The 18,317-nt window shown below is 40.3% G+C and overlaps 1 protein-coding gene and 1 long non-coding RNA gene across 9 annotated transcripts in view; one reads left to right on the top strand and one right to left on the bottom strand.

Annotated features, from left to right (window-relative positions):
* The window catches only part of LOC122224398, a 33,105-nt gene extending 25,427 nt beyond the window's left edge, over positions 1-7,678 (bottom strand). Inside the window, exons 1-3 of one of the 2 annotated variants that reach the window (XR_006204752.1) lie at positions 7,602-7,678; positions 7,258-7,299; positions 1,612-1,924 (exon numbers count right to left, since the gene is read on the bottom strand). This is a non-coding gene — a long non-coding RNA (uncharacterized LOC122224398). Of the gene's footprint in view, positions 1-1,611; positions 1,925-7,257 lie in introns of both variants that reach the window. The other variant, XR_006204751.1, reaches the window with a different exon arrangement.
* OVCH1 (ovochymase 1) overlaps positions 4,434-18,317 on the top strand; it is an 81,243-nt gene continuing 67,359 nt past the window's right edge. For 5 of the 7 annotated variants that reach the window (XM_042946174.1, XM_042946175.1, XM_042946173.1 and 2 more), the window contains exons 1-8: positions 4,434-4,497; positions 5,152-5,270; positions 5,545-5,642; positions 6,407-6,576; positions 10,676-10,771; positions 11,623-11,774; positions 13,504-13,690; positions 15,632-15,719. In XM_042946174.1, coding sequence (XP_042802108.1) covers positions 4,434-4,497; positions 5,152-5,270; positions 5,545-5,642; positions 6,407-6,576; positions 10,676-10,771; positions 11,623-11,774; positions 13,504-13,690; positions 15,632-15,719 — 974 coding nt within the window. Of the gene's footprint in view, positions 4,498-5,062; positions 5,356-5,544; positions 5,643-6,406; positions 6,577-10,675; positions 10,772-11,581; positions 11,775-13,503; positions 13,691-15,631; positions 15,720-18,317 lie in introns of those variants that run through there. The other 2 variants (XM_042946177.1, XM_042946179.1) reach the window with 2 other exon arrangements.

Genomic DNA, 18,317 nt, shown 5'->3' with positions numbered 1-18,317 from the left:
TAAAAAAGACCTATCAAATCTTGCATTTAGGCTGCAATTAAGATAAAAGTTTACAATGCCAAATACACACACACACACACACACACACACACACACATACAAGGAAACATTATAACTTTTATAATTATTCTTGAAGTTTTGATGTAAAAAAATATGTTGAACAGTTCTTCAAAAAATAACACCTCCTCCATTATTTTTGTTTTTAGGAGCCATTAACTTAAAGGGAAGAAATAAAATAACTATAATCAAAGGAGTGGTTTAATATCAGCAAAATAAAATGCTGCAACAGAATTGATGATATTCATGTCAGTCAAATGGCTCATATAAAAATGTGTTCTTTTTATCACCAAAGATCCTTTCAGTTAAAATCTTTTAGAGCATGTAGCTTGTAAAATCAGTATCCATCACAATATATGGTTACGATTAGTTTGTAAGTGTAGATCATCATTTACCCCAAAATGGAAAGACATGTCTATGTCCAGAAATCCTGGAGTTTCTTCCCATTCTCAAGCGGTGCAAGTGGAGTGTATTTATGTCACATTGGGAAGTTTCCAGTGTGTATAACATGCCTTTGGGGTTGCCTTGCTAACCCAAAGAGGGGTGCACCAGTCCAAGAATCTGGAAATCTGGGTGGTAGACCTGTACTGCCCCGGAGGAACTGCCTCACCCTGGGCAGGCTACCTGGTGTTTCAGTCATGTTTATCACCCAGTGAGAGACTAGTTCGTTCTGTGAAACTATCAAGCTCTAAGTGTCTCCTGAATCCAGATTGAAAGCCCTTTACATCGAACAGATAACTGATTAGTGTTGCCCTTCATTTTAGAAATTCTTAAGATAATCACCGCATCAAAACACATACACAAACAACCATAAAAGGGACTGCACTGCCCAAGTGCTTTAACATGGCAGAGACAGTTACTCTTATTTTGTAGTCTGTACACATGAAAATGAAGTGATTTTGTTATGTTTCTGGGGAAAAAGTATTTTTAAAAATTTCCTCCTAAGGAATTAAAATATCTGTAGAAGCCATGGCTTGCTTTTCTAATGTGGAAATTATTTGCCTTGCAGATCCCTCCTTTTATCAGGGAGAAAATGACTTGCAGCCTGTTCTTTGTTCATGTTTTTGTTTCCTACTTTGATCAGTTGTATATAAATGTACATTTTTGTTACTTTTGATGTGCCAGTTAGAAATCTACTTCCCATAAAGTATTTCTCCCATTTAAGTCCAATTATGTACACTTTGCTTAGGTCTTTCCAAAATAAAATTTATGTAAATGTTTATTTTATATAAAATATAATGAAAATAATTATGTCTCTTTCAGTCTCTCAAGTGCTCTGTGATTAGTACCCATTGAAATCCATGTCACTAGATGGGTTTGCTTTAAAAGAAAAAAAACTTCCTTCCTTCCCTGATTCATTCATTCATTCACTGCATTGTTCTGTGTGCTTCATGTCTGCTCTTTTGCACACCTCACAATGACGATTTCAGTCCTTATGCAGTTCTGATCTCTTCCTATCATCTTGCTGAGTAGATGTCTTCACCCCTTCACAGAATAAACGAAAGTAGAAAACAGATATTCTCTCAGTATCCTATACTCATTCTACAAACTCACCTGTACTCAATTCTTCCCGCTCTGGATTTTGCCTCTTGTGAAGATTCATTCCATCCCTTAACCTCTCGTTTTCATCTTCAACTTCTTCCTTCTACTGGCTCTTGTGAATTCTCTTCTATTTTAAAACACATATACCGATAACCACCATCAAAATCATTTGGAAATAAAAATGAAGTCCTTCATGTATTTCTTTTCATCTCTAGCTGCTACCATGTCTTTCTTCCTTCTCAGCCAAACTGTTTGAGTGAATTGTCTTCACCTGTTTTTTCTACCTCCATCCTTCACATTCTCTCTGCTTCATAGTGATCTGTCCCTGCAACAAACATGCAAGTAATTGCTGTTTCTGAGGTCACCAATAATCCCCTTAGTGCTGAATCTTAGTGCAAAATCCCTTGTGGGACAAGGGAGAGGGTTCTAGAGTTTACATCAGTGGTTTAGTCTGGATGGAAAAAATTTTGTACACAAAACATTATCTGCCCATGATTTGCTCATTGCTCATAGGTTAGTCACTAACACTCCTAATTGTACAACTATCCTTAGAGGTGGGGCTTCATTAAGGGTCTTGGAAGGCCTCCAATAGGAGAGTATCCTGCCATGATGAAGATATGTTCACATTAAAGGCAGATTTCTCATACATCACAAATCCAATCTGGGATAGTTCAGCCCACTCTGTCCCTTCTTGACATCCTTCCCTTACGTGTGTGTATGAATATTTCCATTTAGATGCTGTGACATCACCACAAACTCAACTTATACTTAAACCATCATCTTACTAGCAAATTTAAAACGAACAACCTATCAAATAGGTGTACAATGCATATTGAATAGCTCTTTTCCTATTTAATGGGAAGGCATTCTTTTGGTAGGCCTATAAGGGACCAATCCTCATAAAAGGACAAGGTCTCACTTCAGGCTGTGAGTGTTGAACTCTGGAAACAAAGAGAGCTATTCTGTTACAGGAAATGAGACCATGCCCAACCCCAAGGAGACTTCTGGGTATGAAAGAAATCACTAAATATCCTGCAAAGCTGTGTGTGCATCATGTGCAGAAGAGTGCAAACTGACGGAGTCTGCAGGCCCCATGTAAAGGTTAGCCATGAACTTGAACACTGTGGGTCCAACTATACTTGCACATCACATGAGCATTTTTCTTTCCCTCTCCCATTTTGTTTGGTAAAAGCTTTGTAATGGTTTTAATCTGACTCCTTGCTAAGAAGAAAGAGGTATTTGGGTCCATCCGGAGGGTCTGAGCTTTTATTGGAGAGTAGTTTGCCCCTGGGGCAAGGGATGGCTCTGATAATCCTTGTAAGATCACTACAGTGAAAGTAAACTTTAAAGGTGAGGTGGTGAGGGGCATTGGTCAGACAGCCACCATACCTGCGGATTTCCTTTGCAGTCCTCAAGCCTGGAGCCCTGGTGGTGCAGGGCTTTGTTTTCACAGAAAGGCTGCTTACCTTACCAAGCTCCCTCCCAACTGTCCCCTGGACACCCAAGCCCCAAACACAGGAGTCATCTACTAAAACTGTTATCCAAGGCGTCTTTATTTAAAATAAATAAACAAAATGGTCCTTGCTATTTATTCTCAAGAGCAGTGCAGTCCAATAGAGCTATCTGTGATGATGGCAGTATCCTGTATCTGCTCTCCAATATGGTGGGCGCTAGCCACAGCCCTTGAAATATACCTAGTGTGACTGAGGAACTAATGTTTTTACTTTAGTTTCTACTAATTTAACCACGTGTGCCTCTAATCGGACAATGCTTCTTAATGTTGTAAGATGGGACACAGAAATCCGAGAAACCCCTTTTAGGTTCATGAGATAAGAAGGAGACTTTCAAGTTTCAGGGCTAATTACATTCTTTTAGCTTTTCACCAAAAGGTGCCCATTCATCTTCTGCTACCTTCTACAGTTACAGGGGTCATTGCCCCAGCTGATTGTCACCTGCCTGTACCTGCATTCCCTCCACCTTGACTATCTTCTGTTTTCCTGTCCATCTGTCTACTGCCTATCTCCCTAATCTGTATACCTCCTACCTTAAGGAGCTTTTATTTCTATTTTTCACAGAAGACAACTGGGCCTAGGAGATTGGTGTTAGTTATATATAGAATGTCCACGAGCTTTGCTCTAATTTTTTTGATAAAACATACATACATTACAAATTCTGGCTTTGTTCCTCTGTCAACCTCAAGCTAACGTATTACAAAGTAATATTTATGGGAAATAATGCTGACATGATAGTATTACCGATGAATTCATTTTAATGATGTTAAATGATGGATCCTACAGCTTTGGCCCATTCCACTGAAGCTAATGACACAACCATCCGGAAAAGGGGTGACAGCGTAAAACCAGCTCTTTCATACCCACTCTATTTGAAATTCTTGAATGTCAAAGGCTTCCACAAGCTTGTTAGAAGGAGGGGCAGTGCTATTAATGCCTCAGTAAGTTTCCAGGAGTCGGGAGCTTCCTCGCCCCTGGGTTTGGGCCACACTCCCTGGTCTGGGCCAGAATTCCCTGGCGCTGAGCATTCCAGGCCACTGATCAGATTCCAGATCACCTGGATCTGACGGTAGGGCCCTCTGCACACCTGTGAGCGGCGACCACCTCGAGGCCAGAAGGCGGGTAGCTGTGCAACGTGGGGCGGCCGCGCGTGGGTTGAGCGCGGGCCGAGACAGCTGTGAGCCGGCCGGCGCCGCAGGTGCGGCTCATTGGCGCCCGCGCAGGAGTGAAGAGCGCGGCGGGCGCTCCGCGGGGCTCGTTGCTGTCGCCGCTTTCCGCAGCTGCGGGGGAGGAAGCGGGGCGGAGTCCCGGCGCGTGGGGGCCATGTGGACGCTGGCCGGGGCGGGTCTGCTGCTGTTGCTCGCCGTCGGCCTCCCCCAAAGCCTAGGTGAGCCCGGACCCCGGACCCTGGGCGCCGAGGCTGCGGCCCAGGGCTGAGTGCTGGCGAGGGAGAGAGACTTCGTTACTCCCTCGGCCACGGAGAGGGAAGGGTGAGGGGCCGGTACAGGCCCAGAAGTTCCCAAAGACAGCCCTGAGCCAGGTTTTCTTTTGGAAATTCTTTGGATTCTGGAGTTCAAGGCTTTAGGCACTTATGCTAAGGCGCCTTCTCCACGGAACAATCGCCAATTAGAAGTAACTTAAAGCCAAATGTCTCTTTTCTGAGTAACATATGGTGTTCTATGACCACCTAATTTACGTAATGCTCACCCTCCCAGAGTAACCCCCAAATGGATCCCCAGAAGGAGCGAGCTCATCCTGCACACCCCCCCCCCCCCGCCAACCCCCCGGGGACTCCCTAAGGCAGCTCGGGCTATAAAGAGGCAGGGGAGTCCTGAGGCAAGTTCTAGTCAACATGGGGTAATTGTGGGACAGTCTTGGGAATATCTTGAGAAAAAAAAGAGGGATAGTCTGCTGCTCGGTGATATCAGAACATCTGTGTGAGGCCAGGAAAATCTGAAGGTAGAGTCTTGATCAAGGGAATCCAGACCTGAGGTGCTCCGGGTGCATGCCCACACACACAGGTGCTCTCTCTCACACACAGGGCTGAAGTGTGGGATCCCTGCTGTTGATGTCGAACGTAGGACAACTGTCTTGGATTCTGGGTTCTTCTCTGTAAGTACTCGCTGGAGGGATTCAGCAGTTGGTGGACAACCGTGGCAGGTCAGGATAACCAAAGCACTGAGCTCTTGAATGAGAAATGCTGACGTTTTCCTCTGGTTTCCGATATCACAGCTCTGGTTAACAGGTGATTTTTCTCTTAAGCCCATTCAACCCTGTCTGCCAAAAAGTTTACTTCGGGGGAAATCTCTTCCTAACCAATTGTATCGGTAACTTAAGAATGTTATACAAGGAGAGTTGACTTCAAGTGTTTCTAAAGGAGATGACATCACGGGGAGATGCATATTTGTTGTGTTCATACTTTTCTTCTCGGCAGGTCTCCCTAAAATTAGGCGAGCACCGCTTCTGTGCAGGAAGCTTGATCCAAGATGATCTGGTTGTTACAGCAGCACACTGCTTGGTTGGCCTCAATGAGTAAGTTGTGGATTTCCATTACTTATCAAACCTTGGCTCCTAGCAATGGGACTGAGAGATTTGAAGCTCTAAATACCCTGCAAAGTTCAATCCCCATCCCTTTCTGAATTTTTCCACCTGGTCCACCCACTCACTGACCTTCCTGATCCCAGGAAACCTTTATCTGTCTCAAGATTTCCTGTGCCTCCTACTCTACTAATTAGAGACCCCAGAGATCCTAGATGTCCTCTATAATTTGTGGAGTTAGTGGTGAGGTGGGGGCGATGGTTACTTGTTCAAATAAATTATTGACATTTATTGTTAAATGGAGGCTCCAACGTTTTAATATGAATTTCAGTCATTAGGAGGAAGACAATACTGTGAAAAGAACCGATACTTAGCCAGATTAAGAGAGATGCTGATGATAAGAAAAGGACAGTTCTAGGAACAATTTTTATATCTTGTTAAAAATAAGAGCATATATAGACTAGTACAAAAAAAGAAAAAGAGGCCGCCCTTAAATATTTCATGCAGAACTACAATTGTTGAGAGGGGAAAGGGTTCACAGAATGTAAACACTCTGATGGAAAGCCATGACTTTACAGATCCCTATAATTTATAGGCAATTATGATAGTTGGTAGTAATCAATAAAGGTACATCTTCTTTGAAGACTTAGAAATGCTTCAAGTTACATTAATCACTTTTCATTTAAGTGAGTGAAAACAAGACCGTCTTTCCTGGGGGAAACAGCTATACTTATTGGAACGTTTTTCTTTGGTTTTAGGAACCAAATGAAGAGTCTGACTGTGACTGGGGGGCACAACCTCTTTCCGGAGGGTAAACAAGAACAGAAGATTCCTGTTTCAAAAATGATTATCCATCCTGAGTACAATAGACTTGGATATATGAGCTCTGATATTGCACTGCTGTATTTAAAACACAAAGTCAAGTTTGGTAAGTAAGGGGAGTTAGCATATTTTAAAAATGTAGGAGAAAATTGTGCTTTATTCTGTACCAATTAACAATTAATTTCTGTGTATATCTGGTACTATTAGAATAGCTAAGTTTTGTCCTTCTTAAAATTTTGTTTATAACATATAAAAGCACTGTAAAGATTGAAAGTCCCAGACACAAATTCTATATGCTTAACTTAATCTGCATTTTAAGTCTTTTGTCTTGACTGGGCTATATTCTAGACTTATACTCAGCTCCAGCCTGGGACTTTGGGACATTTGAAAATGTTTTCAGAGACTTCTTTCTCTCCTCATTATGGACTAGATATCTGACACTGAGCACAGGTAATCTAAACATTTTAGAAAAAAATTTTAAAATCTTTTTGTTTTTAATGCAAAAAAGTAAAGTGATCCGTGACCCAAAACAATGAAGGAGCACAAATCTAGAAGAATTGGCCAGGCATTGAAATAAGCCACTTCCCTTGAGGCATCCCATTGATCTTTAAGAACCTAGAGCTTTAACTTGTCATGCAAGGAGCCTATATGGCAGGAGAGGTGGGGGATGGGTGAATCTGATCTGTGTCTCCCATGTAACCCCTGACTTCACAACAGGTGATGCTTTGAAAGACGGGGAAAAAAGAGAGAGATATGGCACATAAAGTGAGGGTATCAGGAAACTTACCTGCTTGAATCTTGGCTCTGGATGGAAGGTTCCCTGAAGGATCTGTAATCATGAGCAAGCAAGCCTCATTCAAGTTAGATGCTGGAATTCCCATCACCTGTGACCAAAAGAAACTATTGCCCTTTTCCCTGTTCCCCTTTATAGAAAAGCTATGAAGTTCCACTTATGGGAGGTATGTCGTTTTCCTCTCCTCAGTTCTCATAATTGTGTGTATTAGGTCTGAGATATCAGTGAGACATCCAAGTTAGACTTTCACCCCGACCTGCCACCAAATCTGCTCTTGTCACAGTCACTGCCCTCCATGTTGCTAAATTTCAAAGGTAAATTCTCAATCCTCAGCTTACTTGGCACGAGTTTAGACAGACTGGCTCATACTCTCCCTGGAAAAATTTTCTTCAGTTGAGTTCCAGGAGTCCCTTGGTTTTCCTCCTACCTCTTTTTGCACCCTTTGTTAGTCTTCTATGATGATACCTCCTCCTCTTTGTGACCTCTGTTGGAGTGCTCAGTCCCTGGACCTCTTCTCTATCTGCCCTCCTTTAGTCTTCTCATCCAGGTTCAAGGTTGTAAACACCATCTGCTTGAAAACTAACCCAAATGTTACCTATCACACATGCTGCTGGGATTAATAGGAGTCGTATAGCTAACTGCCTACTGGTCACCCACCCGGATGGCTAATAGGCATCTCAAACTTAATATGTTTAAAACATATGTTTAATATGTTTAAAAAAATATGTCCCCTGTATACTAAATCTACTTTACCCATAGCCTTTGATTTTGATGAATGACAGCTCTACCCTTCCAGTTGTTTAAGCTAAACATTTTGCACTCAGTCTTAATTCTTCTTTCTCTCACATTGTGTACCTAATCCATCACAAGTCCCATGGCTTCTGCCTCGCCTGGTCTACTCTTACTATCCTGTTCCAGGCTACCATCCTTTCTTGCTTGGGTTAATTTTAATGGTCTCTTAAATTGTCTTTAGCTTTCTCTTTTGAAAGCCTAATTATTATTAACCTAACAACCAGAATAATACTTTTTAAAATCTAGGCTATATTATGTCACTCTGTTCAAAACACTTCAGTGGTTCTTCATTACACTCAGATGGAAATCAATATTTTTATCAATTGCCATCTCTGTCCTCTTAGCCCTAGATCTAGCCTGTTTTTTGTTTTTTCACTATTTTTTTTTCCTTAGTCTGTTCCAGCTATTCTGGCCAACTGTTCTCAAGCATATATGACATTATCCCACTGCAGGGGCTTTCCATTCTGTTTCTTACTTTCTTGAAATACTTTCTGCTCAGATAACCACTTCGTTTCAAGGCTTGACTCAAATGTCATCTGCTCAGGGGCACCTGGGTGGCTCAGTAAATTAAGTGTCTGACTCTTGATCTTAGCTCAGGTCTTGATACCAGGGTGGTGAGTTCAAGCCCGGCATTGGGTTCTAGGCTAGGTATGAAGCCTAATTAAAAGAAATGTTATCTACTCAAAGGCACTTGCCATGACTATCATATTTAAAACTACATTTCCCATGCCATCTTCCCTAATCCCCAGACTTTGGATCTTCTTTACCCTACTCTGATTTTTCTGGAGTGATATTACCTAACAACCAAATAAGTTATTTTATTTATAATTTGCATTCCTGCTACCCCAACACACACCCTTGTACGTAAAGGATTTATCTTTCTGCTAATTTACTGGAGTCTAGAAAAGTGCTTGCCACATAGTAGTACTGGATTACCATTAGGGGAAACTATCCTTTAGAAACAAGGGTATACCCTCAGTGGAACAGAATATAGAACCCAGAAATTGACGCATGCCTATATGGTCAATTAATCTTTGACAAAGCAGCAAAGAACATCCAATGGAAAAAAGAGTCTCTTCAACAAAGGTTGTCGGGAAAACTGGACCACTTTCTTACACCATACACAAAAGTAAATTCAAAATGGATGAAAGACCTAAAGGTGAAATAGGAAACCATCAAAATCCTATAGGGGAACACAGGCAGCAACCTCTTTGACCTTGGCCATAGGAGCTTCTTACTAGACTCCGGCGGCAAGGGAAACAAAAGCAAAAATGAACCATTGGGACTTCATTAAGGTAAAAAGATTCAGCACAGTGAAGGAAATCAACAAAACTAAAAGGCAACCTACAGAATGGAGAAGATACTTGCAAATGACATACTGGGTAAAGGGCTAGTATCTAAAATCTATAAAGAACTTACCCCAAAAATAATCAAGTTAAGAAATGGCAGAAGACATGAACAGACATTTCTCCAAAGAAGACCTACAAATGGCTAACAGACACATGAAAAAAAATGCTCAACATCACTCATCAGAGAAATAAAAATCACAACCACAATGAGATACCACCTCACAACTGTCAGAATGGCTACAATTAACAAGTTAGGAAACTACTAATGTTGATGAGAATGTGGAGAAAGGAGAACCCTCTTGCACTGTTGGTGGGAATGCAAACTGGTGCAGCCATTCTGGAAAACAGTATGGATGTTCCTCAAAAAGTTAAAAATAGAACTGTCTTATGACTCTACAATTACACTACTATTATTTATCCAAAGGATACAAAAACACTGATTCAAAGGGGTACATAAATCCCAATGTTTATAGCATTATAGTAGCGCTATCAACAATAGCCAAATTATGGAATGCCCATGAACTGATGAATGGATAAAAAAAGATACATACATACACATATATACATACAATGGAATATTATCACTCAGACATCAAAAAGATTGAAATCTTGGTCATTTGCAATGACATGGGTTGAGCTAGGGTTTATTTTGCTAAGCAAAAGAAGTCAGAGAAAGACAGATACCATGATTTCACTTATATGTGGAATTTAAGAAACAAAACATGAACATAGGAGAAAGGAAGGGAAAATAAGATAAAAACAGAGAGGAAGGCAAGCCACAGGAGACTTTTAATGATAGAGAACAAACTGAGGGTTGCTGGAGGGGAGGTAGGTGGGGGGATGGGCTAAATCGGTGATAGGCATTAAGGAGGGCACTTGCTGGGATGAACATTGGGTATTATATGTAAATGATGAATCACTGACTTATATTGAAACCAATACTACACTATATGTAGACTAACTTGAATTTAAATAAAATCTTGGAAGGAAAAAAAAAAAAAGGACAATTGTATACCCTAAAATGTTAGTTTTGGAGGGTCAAGGTGGTGTGTATAACACTGGATTATGTTCTTCCTATTTTACTTTTTCTGCATTTTTCTAAATTTCTACAAATATGGATAGTTTTTTATGAAAGGGGAAAACTTAAAATATATATCAATATTATATTTAGAGGGAAAGTGTAGAAGCCATGAAAACAACTGGATGTTACTTTTCTAAATATATTCAGCATCACTTGCCTATCTAGGAACCTTAAAATTTTCTTTTTCCAGGAACTGCTGTTCAGCCAATCTGTCTTCCCCATAAAGATGATAAATTTGAAGCAGGGCTTCTTTGCATGACCAGTGGATGGTGCAAGATTTCAGAGAGTAAGAGGCATCAAAAAATATATAGTAGTTTTAGATTTCTTTGCCCACTAGAAGCAGAAATTGTATTGGCCACAAGTAATATATTTATCCTATTTTGTTTTTGTTTTTTTCCCGAGTTATAATCCAGTGAGAATTTCTTGTTGTTTTCGTCATAAAAATGTCTGTATCTAAGGCTCAACATAAAACTTCTGCTGACCATTTTGGTTATGATGTGTCAGAAAAAGAAAACCAGCAGTAACTATGACAGATGAAGAAGAATACAGTAAAGGGATAATCAGGAAATGGTCACAATAGTTAAATTTCCTTGTCTTTAATATTATGATTTTTCAAAAGTAAGAATTTCACAAATACTGCTTTATTGACTAAAGTTTTCTACTTAGGAAAACTTGAAGTATATGGTTAGGAAAGATACAATTGCCTATATTACCTTAAAAAAATCTGCTAATAAAAAAATGTCCTTTATCACATATCTGATTTTAGGAAAGAATATAATTCACACCTTACAAAAGGACTTCCACATTTTGATTAAACATGGTTGAAATAGGTTTTTTTTTTAACATTTATTTATTATTGAGAGACAGACACAGAGCGTGAGCAGGGGAGGGGTAGAGAGAGGGGGAGACACAGAATCTGAAGTAGGCTCCAGGCTCTGAGCTGTCAGCACAGAGCTCCAAGTGGGGCTCGAACTCACAAACTGTGAGATCATGACCTGAGCCAAAGTCGGATGCTTAACCAACTGAGCCACCCAGGTGCCCCTAAACATGGTTCAAATAGTTCTATACTTGTAGGGTTCTTACTGATTTGTTTCAGTGAGGACAATTGTTGACTAACTCATCAGTCCACCTCCACAGCATCAGAGTATTCAGATGTCCTACAAGAAGTGGAGCTTCCCATCATGGACGACAGAACGTGTAATTCTGTGCTGACGGGTATGAATTTTCCTCTCCTAGGGAGGACCATGATGTGTGCCAGTTTTCCTGATGGGGAAAAGGAGGCCTGCCAGGTAAAAAGCATAAGCCAGCCCAGTTATTCAGTATCATATAAGTGATAGTGGATTCTGCCTTTTCCCATGAGCTGCTTTTGGGGAATAATTGCTTCAACATTCTTTTTTTGTTCATCTTTCCACCATGCTTCTACTGAAAAGGTTTACTTGACCTGGCCTGAGAGCATTCTTTCCTGTTCCGTGCCCATTCTTACCCCCACCCCTCTTTTTGGGAAGATGGAAGGAGGGAAGATGGGAAGGGGGGGTTCAACATTTCCAACCTAATGGAATGGTGCAAGAGCACTTTGGCTCTATCTGATTAGGTCTGTCTGTGAATTATTTTTCATTCCACTTTTTGTTAAACATTGTGACTTTTTTTAAGTGTTGAGTGCAGAATGCAATGTTTGTACAATGTTTGACCAAAGATGGCACAGCTATAGTAACTGTTGGTTAAAACATGTTGTGAATGACCTCCCAAGGCTGACTACAGTAGCTTATAAAGAAGACCGATCTTCACAAGTTAGAGGAAAAGGAGACCAATTTGTGAAAGACATGAGTTTTAAGTTTTAAATAGAGAAGATAATTTACTTGAAAAACCACTTTTTTTTTTTAATTGGAGGAGTTGGGAGTTTTTATTCTTCCCCAGCAAGCAGCTTGAAACTGCTGTAGGAAGCTCCCTAAAATTATCTGTTGGAAAATTTCTTGACTTTTTTGTTCTGGAGCAAGGGGGCAGGTGGTGATAGGACAAGGAGCGGGGAGAGTTTGGAAGGGAAGAGATAGAAATTTACAATTATCCCACTTTCTAAATTGGGACACAGGTAGATTAAGGGTGTTTTATCCCGTCCGCATCCTTGAGAGGCAATCCTTTGGGGGGCGGGCGGTTAAACCCTCAATTCTCTGCCTTTTGAAGAGGGTTTAGTCCGGCACAGAATTGACCCATGTTCCCAAAGCACTACATTATTATGAAGGATTAGTAAAGAAAGGATCCTAAAATCATGTGTTCTTTATCCTCTACTCTGAGAACCAACAGTCCTATACATGTAGACCCTGGGACAAAATTAGGCCTCTGTTCTGAGAGCCTTCAGCCATTGCATGAACTTGACTCAATTCACTGGTGCTGTAGGCTTGGATATGACCCAGTCTTTCCTAGCAATTCCAGATGGCAAAGTAGAGTGGAAGAATGTACCTGTCAATTCCCCCTGCTCCTTTCACTGGTTGCAGAATGCATGTGGTTGTTCACAAACAAGTAGAGGCAAGAGAGAAATTAAGTGTTAGCTCAACAAGATTGCAGGCACTAATTGTAAGGAGGTTACATTTGGGCAAAAAGACTGTACCTTGAAACTAATGATGAAGAGGCAAAAAGATGGATAAAAAAAATGTTGATTGATAGTAACCAGTGGGTATATATGCCTCTACTACTTCTCTCTTTGGGATGAGTGCTGTTTGTTGTTGTGCTGAAATACTTTTTTTTTTTTTTAATTTTTTTTAACGTTAATTTATTTTTGAGACAGAGACAGAGCATGAACGGGGGAGGGCCAGAGACACAGGGAAACACAGAATCTGAAACAGGCTTAAGGCTCTGAGCTGTCAGCACAGAGCCTGATGCGGGGCTCGAACTCATGGACCGTGAGATCATGACCTGAGCCGAAGTCAGACACCTAACCGACAGAGCCACCCAGGCGCCCCTGTGCTGAAATACTTTTAACTCGTGAATATTTTCAAGTTTCATTTTTTTTCTGTCCCATAAAAGGGAGACTCTGGAAGTCCATTTGTTTGTAGAAGAGGCAATGGAATCTGGGTCCTTGCTGGGATAACTTCCCAGGGAGCTGGTTGGACTAGAGGTTGGCCTTTAAGAAATAACCATAGAAGGGCATCACCTGGCATTTTCTCCAAGGTGTTTGAGTTGATGGATTTTATCACTCAGAACACATTCACAGGTAGGTATAATTTCTGTGAATTCATCCTTCTGCCTTTTGTTCTAAATCAAAAATTGATCATGCTTATTTCAAGGGTAGTTATTCTGATATGTTGCAGATATAATCAGAACTAAGCTGTAAAAGAAAGGATGACTTTGTCTGGTTTTCAATTCCTAATCCAATGTATATAAACTTAAATCTCTGAATTCATGAGAACTGATCTCTTTCAGTTTAACTTGAACTTAACTTGGACAGAGCCTGAATCTTCAAGTTTATGTTCATGTAGATTTTCATGAGATATGGGTCTTTTTTTGTAATGATGAGATTTTTTAAAAAATAGTCTTTAAGAAAGGATTCTTGCTTCATTTATCCAGGTGACATACCTTTTTCCTCTAAACTAGTTTAGAGCACTAAAAATAAATTACTCACCTCCCATTTTCCCCACTCACCTTTGTTAATTTTACTTGACAACAGTGGGGAAAATAAGGGAGGCCTTGGAGGGTTACTTTGTTTTGCAGCACTAAAATCTAGAATTAGGAAAACAAATGTGGATCTGGAGATGCCAAGCCTGTCCTCAGGGAACTTTCCTACTATTTGGGAAGACAGAGGAGTATGTTGGCCCAGTGATGAAAGATGAGGTGAGCTAAGCCCCTGAGAGCTGTCAGAGCACTGAGGACAAGGCAGAGGGGCTCAGTCCCAAGGGATACAAGGTTTGCCTTGCAGAGGGACAGCACCTGTGCAAGAGGGCAGCCTTTGCAGAACAGAGCGAGTGAGGACACACAACTTAGAGGACCAAGCAGTTCAGTACAAGAAGCAAGTCATTTCAAGGCCGGGAGCCAGAGGGTCAAAGCACAGGGCTCCCTCCAGCCTTCCCTCATTGCAGTCCAAGATCAGCCACCTTGCTGATGATTCGAGAAGCACCACTGTTAACTGGTCCAGCTGAGCACCAGAGCTCCCTCTGACTAGAGCAGGCTTGCCACTCCGATTTGGACCTCAGAGTGAAAGTGTTCTGTTCATTGACATTACTGCACAGGGAGAGTCTCTCCTGGTAGCAATTCTATTCAGTTTTCATCACCTGAAAGAGAAGGTTAAAAGGATTAATAAGCCCTGAACAAAGGTTAACAGTAACAATATTTTAAAATGGCAATGAAATCAGCAGTAATGGTTAATTCCACAGTCAAATAATAGCACAATGTGACAATTTATTTAAATAATACTTCCTTAACATCATCTAAGCTTCTCATGCCACAGTTGCCTGTTTCTTCTAGTTTCCAACAATTAAAATGTGACACTGGAATTTGAAATTGCTGAGTGCATGATAGAGACTTGACATGTCACTGCTAAAATTTGTGTACTTTCGGGGCGCCTGGGTAGCTTGGTCAGTTAAGCACCTGAATTCGGCTCAGGTCATAATCTCATGGTTCATGAGTTCAAGCCCTGTGTCAGGCTCTGTGCTGACAGCTCAAAGCCAGGAGCATGCTTCAGATTCTGTGTCTCCCTTTCTCCCTGCCCCTCCCCCACTTGTGCACTCGCTCTCTCTCAAAAATAAACATTAAAAATTTAAATATAAAAAAATTTAAATATAAAACTTGTGAACTCTTACTTTAGTATTTTTATACAAAGGTATTTTATTATAACCCAGGATATCCTAGTGAGAGATGGGGGAGAAAGCCGTATTAGTGCCATGTAATATAAATTTGAAACCTCGATGTGACTCATGATTTGCAAAAGCTGGATAAAGAAATAGTAAATCTGAAGAACTCAGGTAAAGAAAAGAACATTATGATTTATAAATTATCTCAGTGAAGTCTAAGTACAGTGTCTAGGTCAAAGCATCTAAAAACATGCATTCCCATAAATATAAATTATATAAATTACAAAGCTTCAAGCTATGTATCATATATCTTGAAATTCTGTTCATAGCTGAAGTAAATAATCAACTTTTTTTCTACATTTTGAAAGATTGTAAATCTGAGAGAACAGTGTTATTTGGAGAAAATGGGAAGATTCGTTACCTCCATTCCAAAGAAAGCAGCTGTTCTCATAATTGGTATGTATCCAAGGTAGAATGATTCTTGGGTTTCCACCCCCCAATATCAGGCCACTTAAGGGGCTATGTTTTGTGAATTTTGTCTAGTATTTCAATTTCTTAATCTGCTTAACATAAAAGTCTATATGTTTCATCTGATATTTTCTGATTAGCAAACATTTGCTGGTTGGTATTTCTGCTATCCACCAATACAAATCATCAGCACAAGTAGTATTAAGACTGGAGCTTATCTGAATTGATGTTTTCAAATATCCAATGTTGAAAGCATCTGCTAGTGAGATTGTTACGGGAATTTAGTGATGAATCCTTTCCTACTTATTTCTGTAATAATGGTGATATTTTATTTCCCAGAAGATGGGAAATAGCTGGAGATGAATATGTTTCACTGTCTTTAAATTTTTTCTACATACTCTGTCCCCTCTAAAGATACCTTTAAGCTTTAGAAATAAGTTTTGCAAGTATTTCACTTCCTCAAGTGTTCTGAATTTTAAAAATTGTATGAGCATTTAAAGATATGCAAAGGTAGGGGCGCCTGGGTGGCTTGGTCGGTTAAGCATCTGACTTCGGCTCAGGTCATGATCTCACGGTCCGTGAGTTCGAGCCCCGCGTCAGGCTCTGTGCTGACGGCTCAGAGCCTGGAGCCTGTTTCAGATTCTGTGTCTCCCTCTCTCTCTGCCCCTCCCCTGTTCATGCTCTGTCTCTCTCTGTCTCAAAAAAAAAAATAAACGTTAAAAAAAAATTTAAAAAAAAGATACGCAAAGGTAGATCATAGTTCTGTGAGTTTATAATCTGGTAAGAAGAAAGAGCTGGATAAAAAACTATACTGTAAAACAAGACCAATAAGCTTTATAATCCACACTACCCAGGCGTAGGGTGGTATTTTGGAAAATAGAAAGACTAATTCGCATTGCAGTGGTTTGTGAGGCATGTGTGTGTTTATACCGTGATTGGGAGACATGGAGGTAGGAATGTTTTAGTGAAGGGGATAGTATTGAAACTACGCATTGAAGGATAGTTATAATTTTATAGCTCATGAAGTTGTTTGTAGCTCTAGTGTCTAAGAGATTTCAACATATCATGCCACGTAGAGGGGATAATGTGTAAGAAATGTCAGGGAGGTAGAGAATATCATGGTTGTTTGGACAGTGTGAGTCACAGGACAGCTGGACAGTAATGTTAGCATAAATAAGAACTGGTATAGCAGTGGACAATGAAGATAAAAAGGCTGGTTAGCTCTTAGTTATAGAGTGTCTTAAATTCCATGAGGAGAAGGTTAGATTTTTTTGCTGTAAGCAATGGGAAACTAAAATGGTGGCAAGATTATAATTTATAAAATGAATGTATAATGACCTGTAGATACTTGTTGTAAATATAGAAAGGAAATAATGTGGCTTAATTTCAGCCAATATTTAAAAGGCTTAAAAGTCTAAGTTGAGGAGCACCTGGTGGCTCAGTTGGTTTAGTGTCTGAATCTTGATTTCAGTTCAGATCATAATCCCAGGGTCATGAGACCAGGCCCTGCATTGGGCTCTGTACTGAGAATGGAGGCTGCTTATGATTCTCCCTCTCTCCCCCCTTTCCCCAGGTTGTATGCACACTCTATCTCTAAAATAAAATTTTAAAAAGTTCAGGTTGACTTTCTGTGTGTCAACCTAGTAATGTAATACCAATAAAGGCTTTGCCATTTTTGCTTAAACTTTGAGGAAAATAGCATCTAGAATAAGAGTGAGAGTCCTATTTTATTAGAGTCCTGGGCAGGGGCATTGGGAGGGGTCTCCAGGTACAATCTTTAGAAAGAGGCATTGATAAGCTAGAAATTATCTGAAGGACAATGGCTAACATGGAAAGAAATTTGAAATGATATCTTGGGAGATATGGTAGAAGGAACCAGGAATGGTTTTGATGCAAAGAAGACTTGAGAGGAGGAAGGAACTGTCTTGTCTGAGGATCTACTACAGAAGCAGAATTGGACTTGCTCCAGTGAAGTGCAGAGCTGAGAATAAGGAGCTGGAAGGTTAGGAGAAAGCAGATTTCAATCCAATATAAGGTAGTTTCTTTTTTTTTTTTTAATTTATATTATTCATTTGGGGGGGGGGGAGGGGTAGAGAGAGAGAAGGAGAGAGAGAATCCCAAGCAGGTTCTGCACTGTTAGCATGCAGTATGATGTGGGACTCAATCCCACAAACCACGAAATCATGGCCTGAGCCAATATCAAGAGTCAGACGCTTAACTGACTGAGCTACTCAGGCACCCTGCAATAGAAGGTAGTTTCTAACTTGAAAGAGTTCTGAGATCTAATGGCCTTCCTCAGAAGTAATGAATTTCCTTTATAAGTAGATATTTGAGAAAAGCATGGATGGTTATGGGTGAAGTTGTAGAAAGCATTTGTACATTGGGCTAAGAGACATGCAGATGACAGCCAATTTACCCTCAAACAAAGAGAACCTGTGATTCAACTTAGACAATGAAGTATTGAAGAGATTTCTGCAGGAAAGACTTTCAAGGCAAAAACGGTTGTTATCAGTGTTAAATATTGCAGAAGGCAAAATGAGGTGAGATAAAATGCCATTGGATATGGCAGCTAATTGAGTAGAATTG

The sequence above is a fragment of the Panthera leo genome, chromosome B4 (assembly GCF_018350215.1).
Source record: "Panthera leo isolate Ple1 chromosome B4, P.leo_Ple1_pat1.1, whole genome shotgun sequence".
Taxonomy (NCBI): Eukaryota; Metazoa; Chordata; class Mammalia; order Carnivora; family Felidae; genus Panthera; species Panthera leo.
The sequence above is the reverse complement of the archived record's forward strand: the minus strand, read 5'-3'. Positions and strand labels throughout refer to the sequence as shown.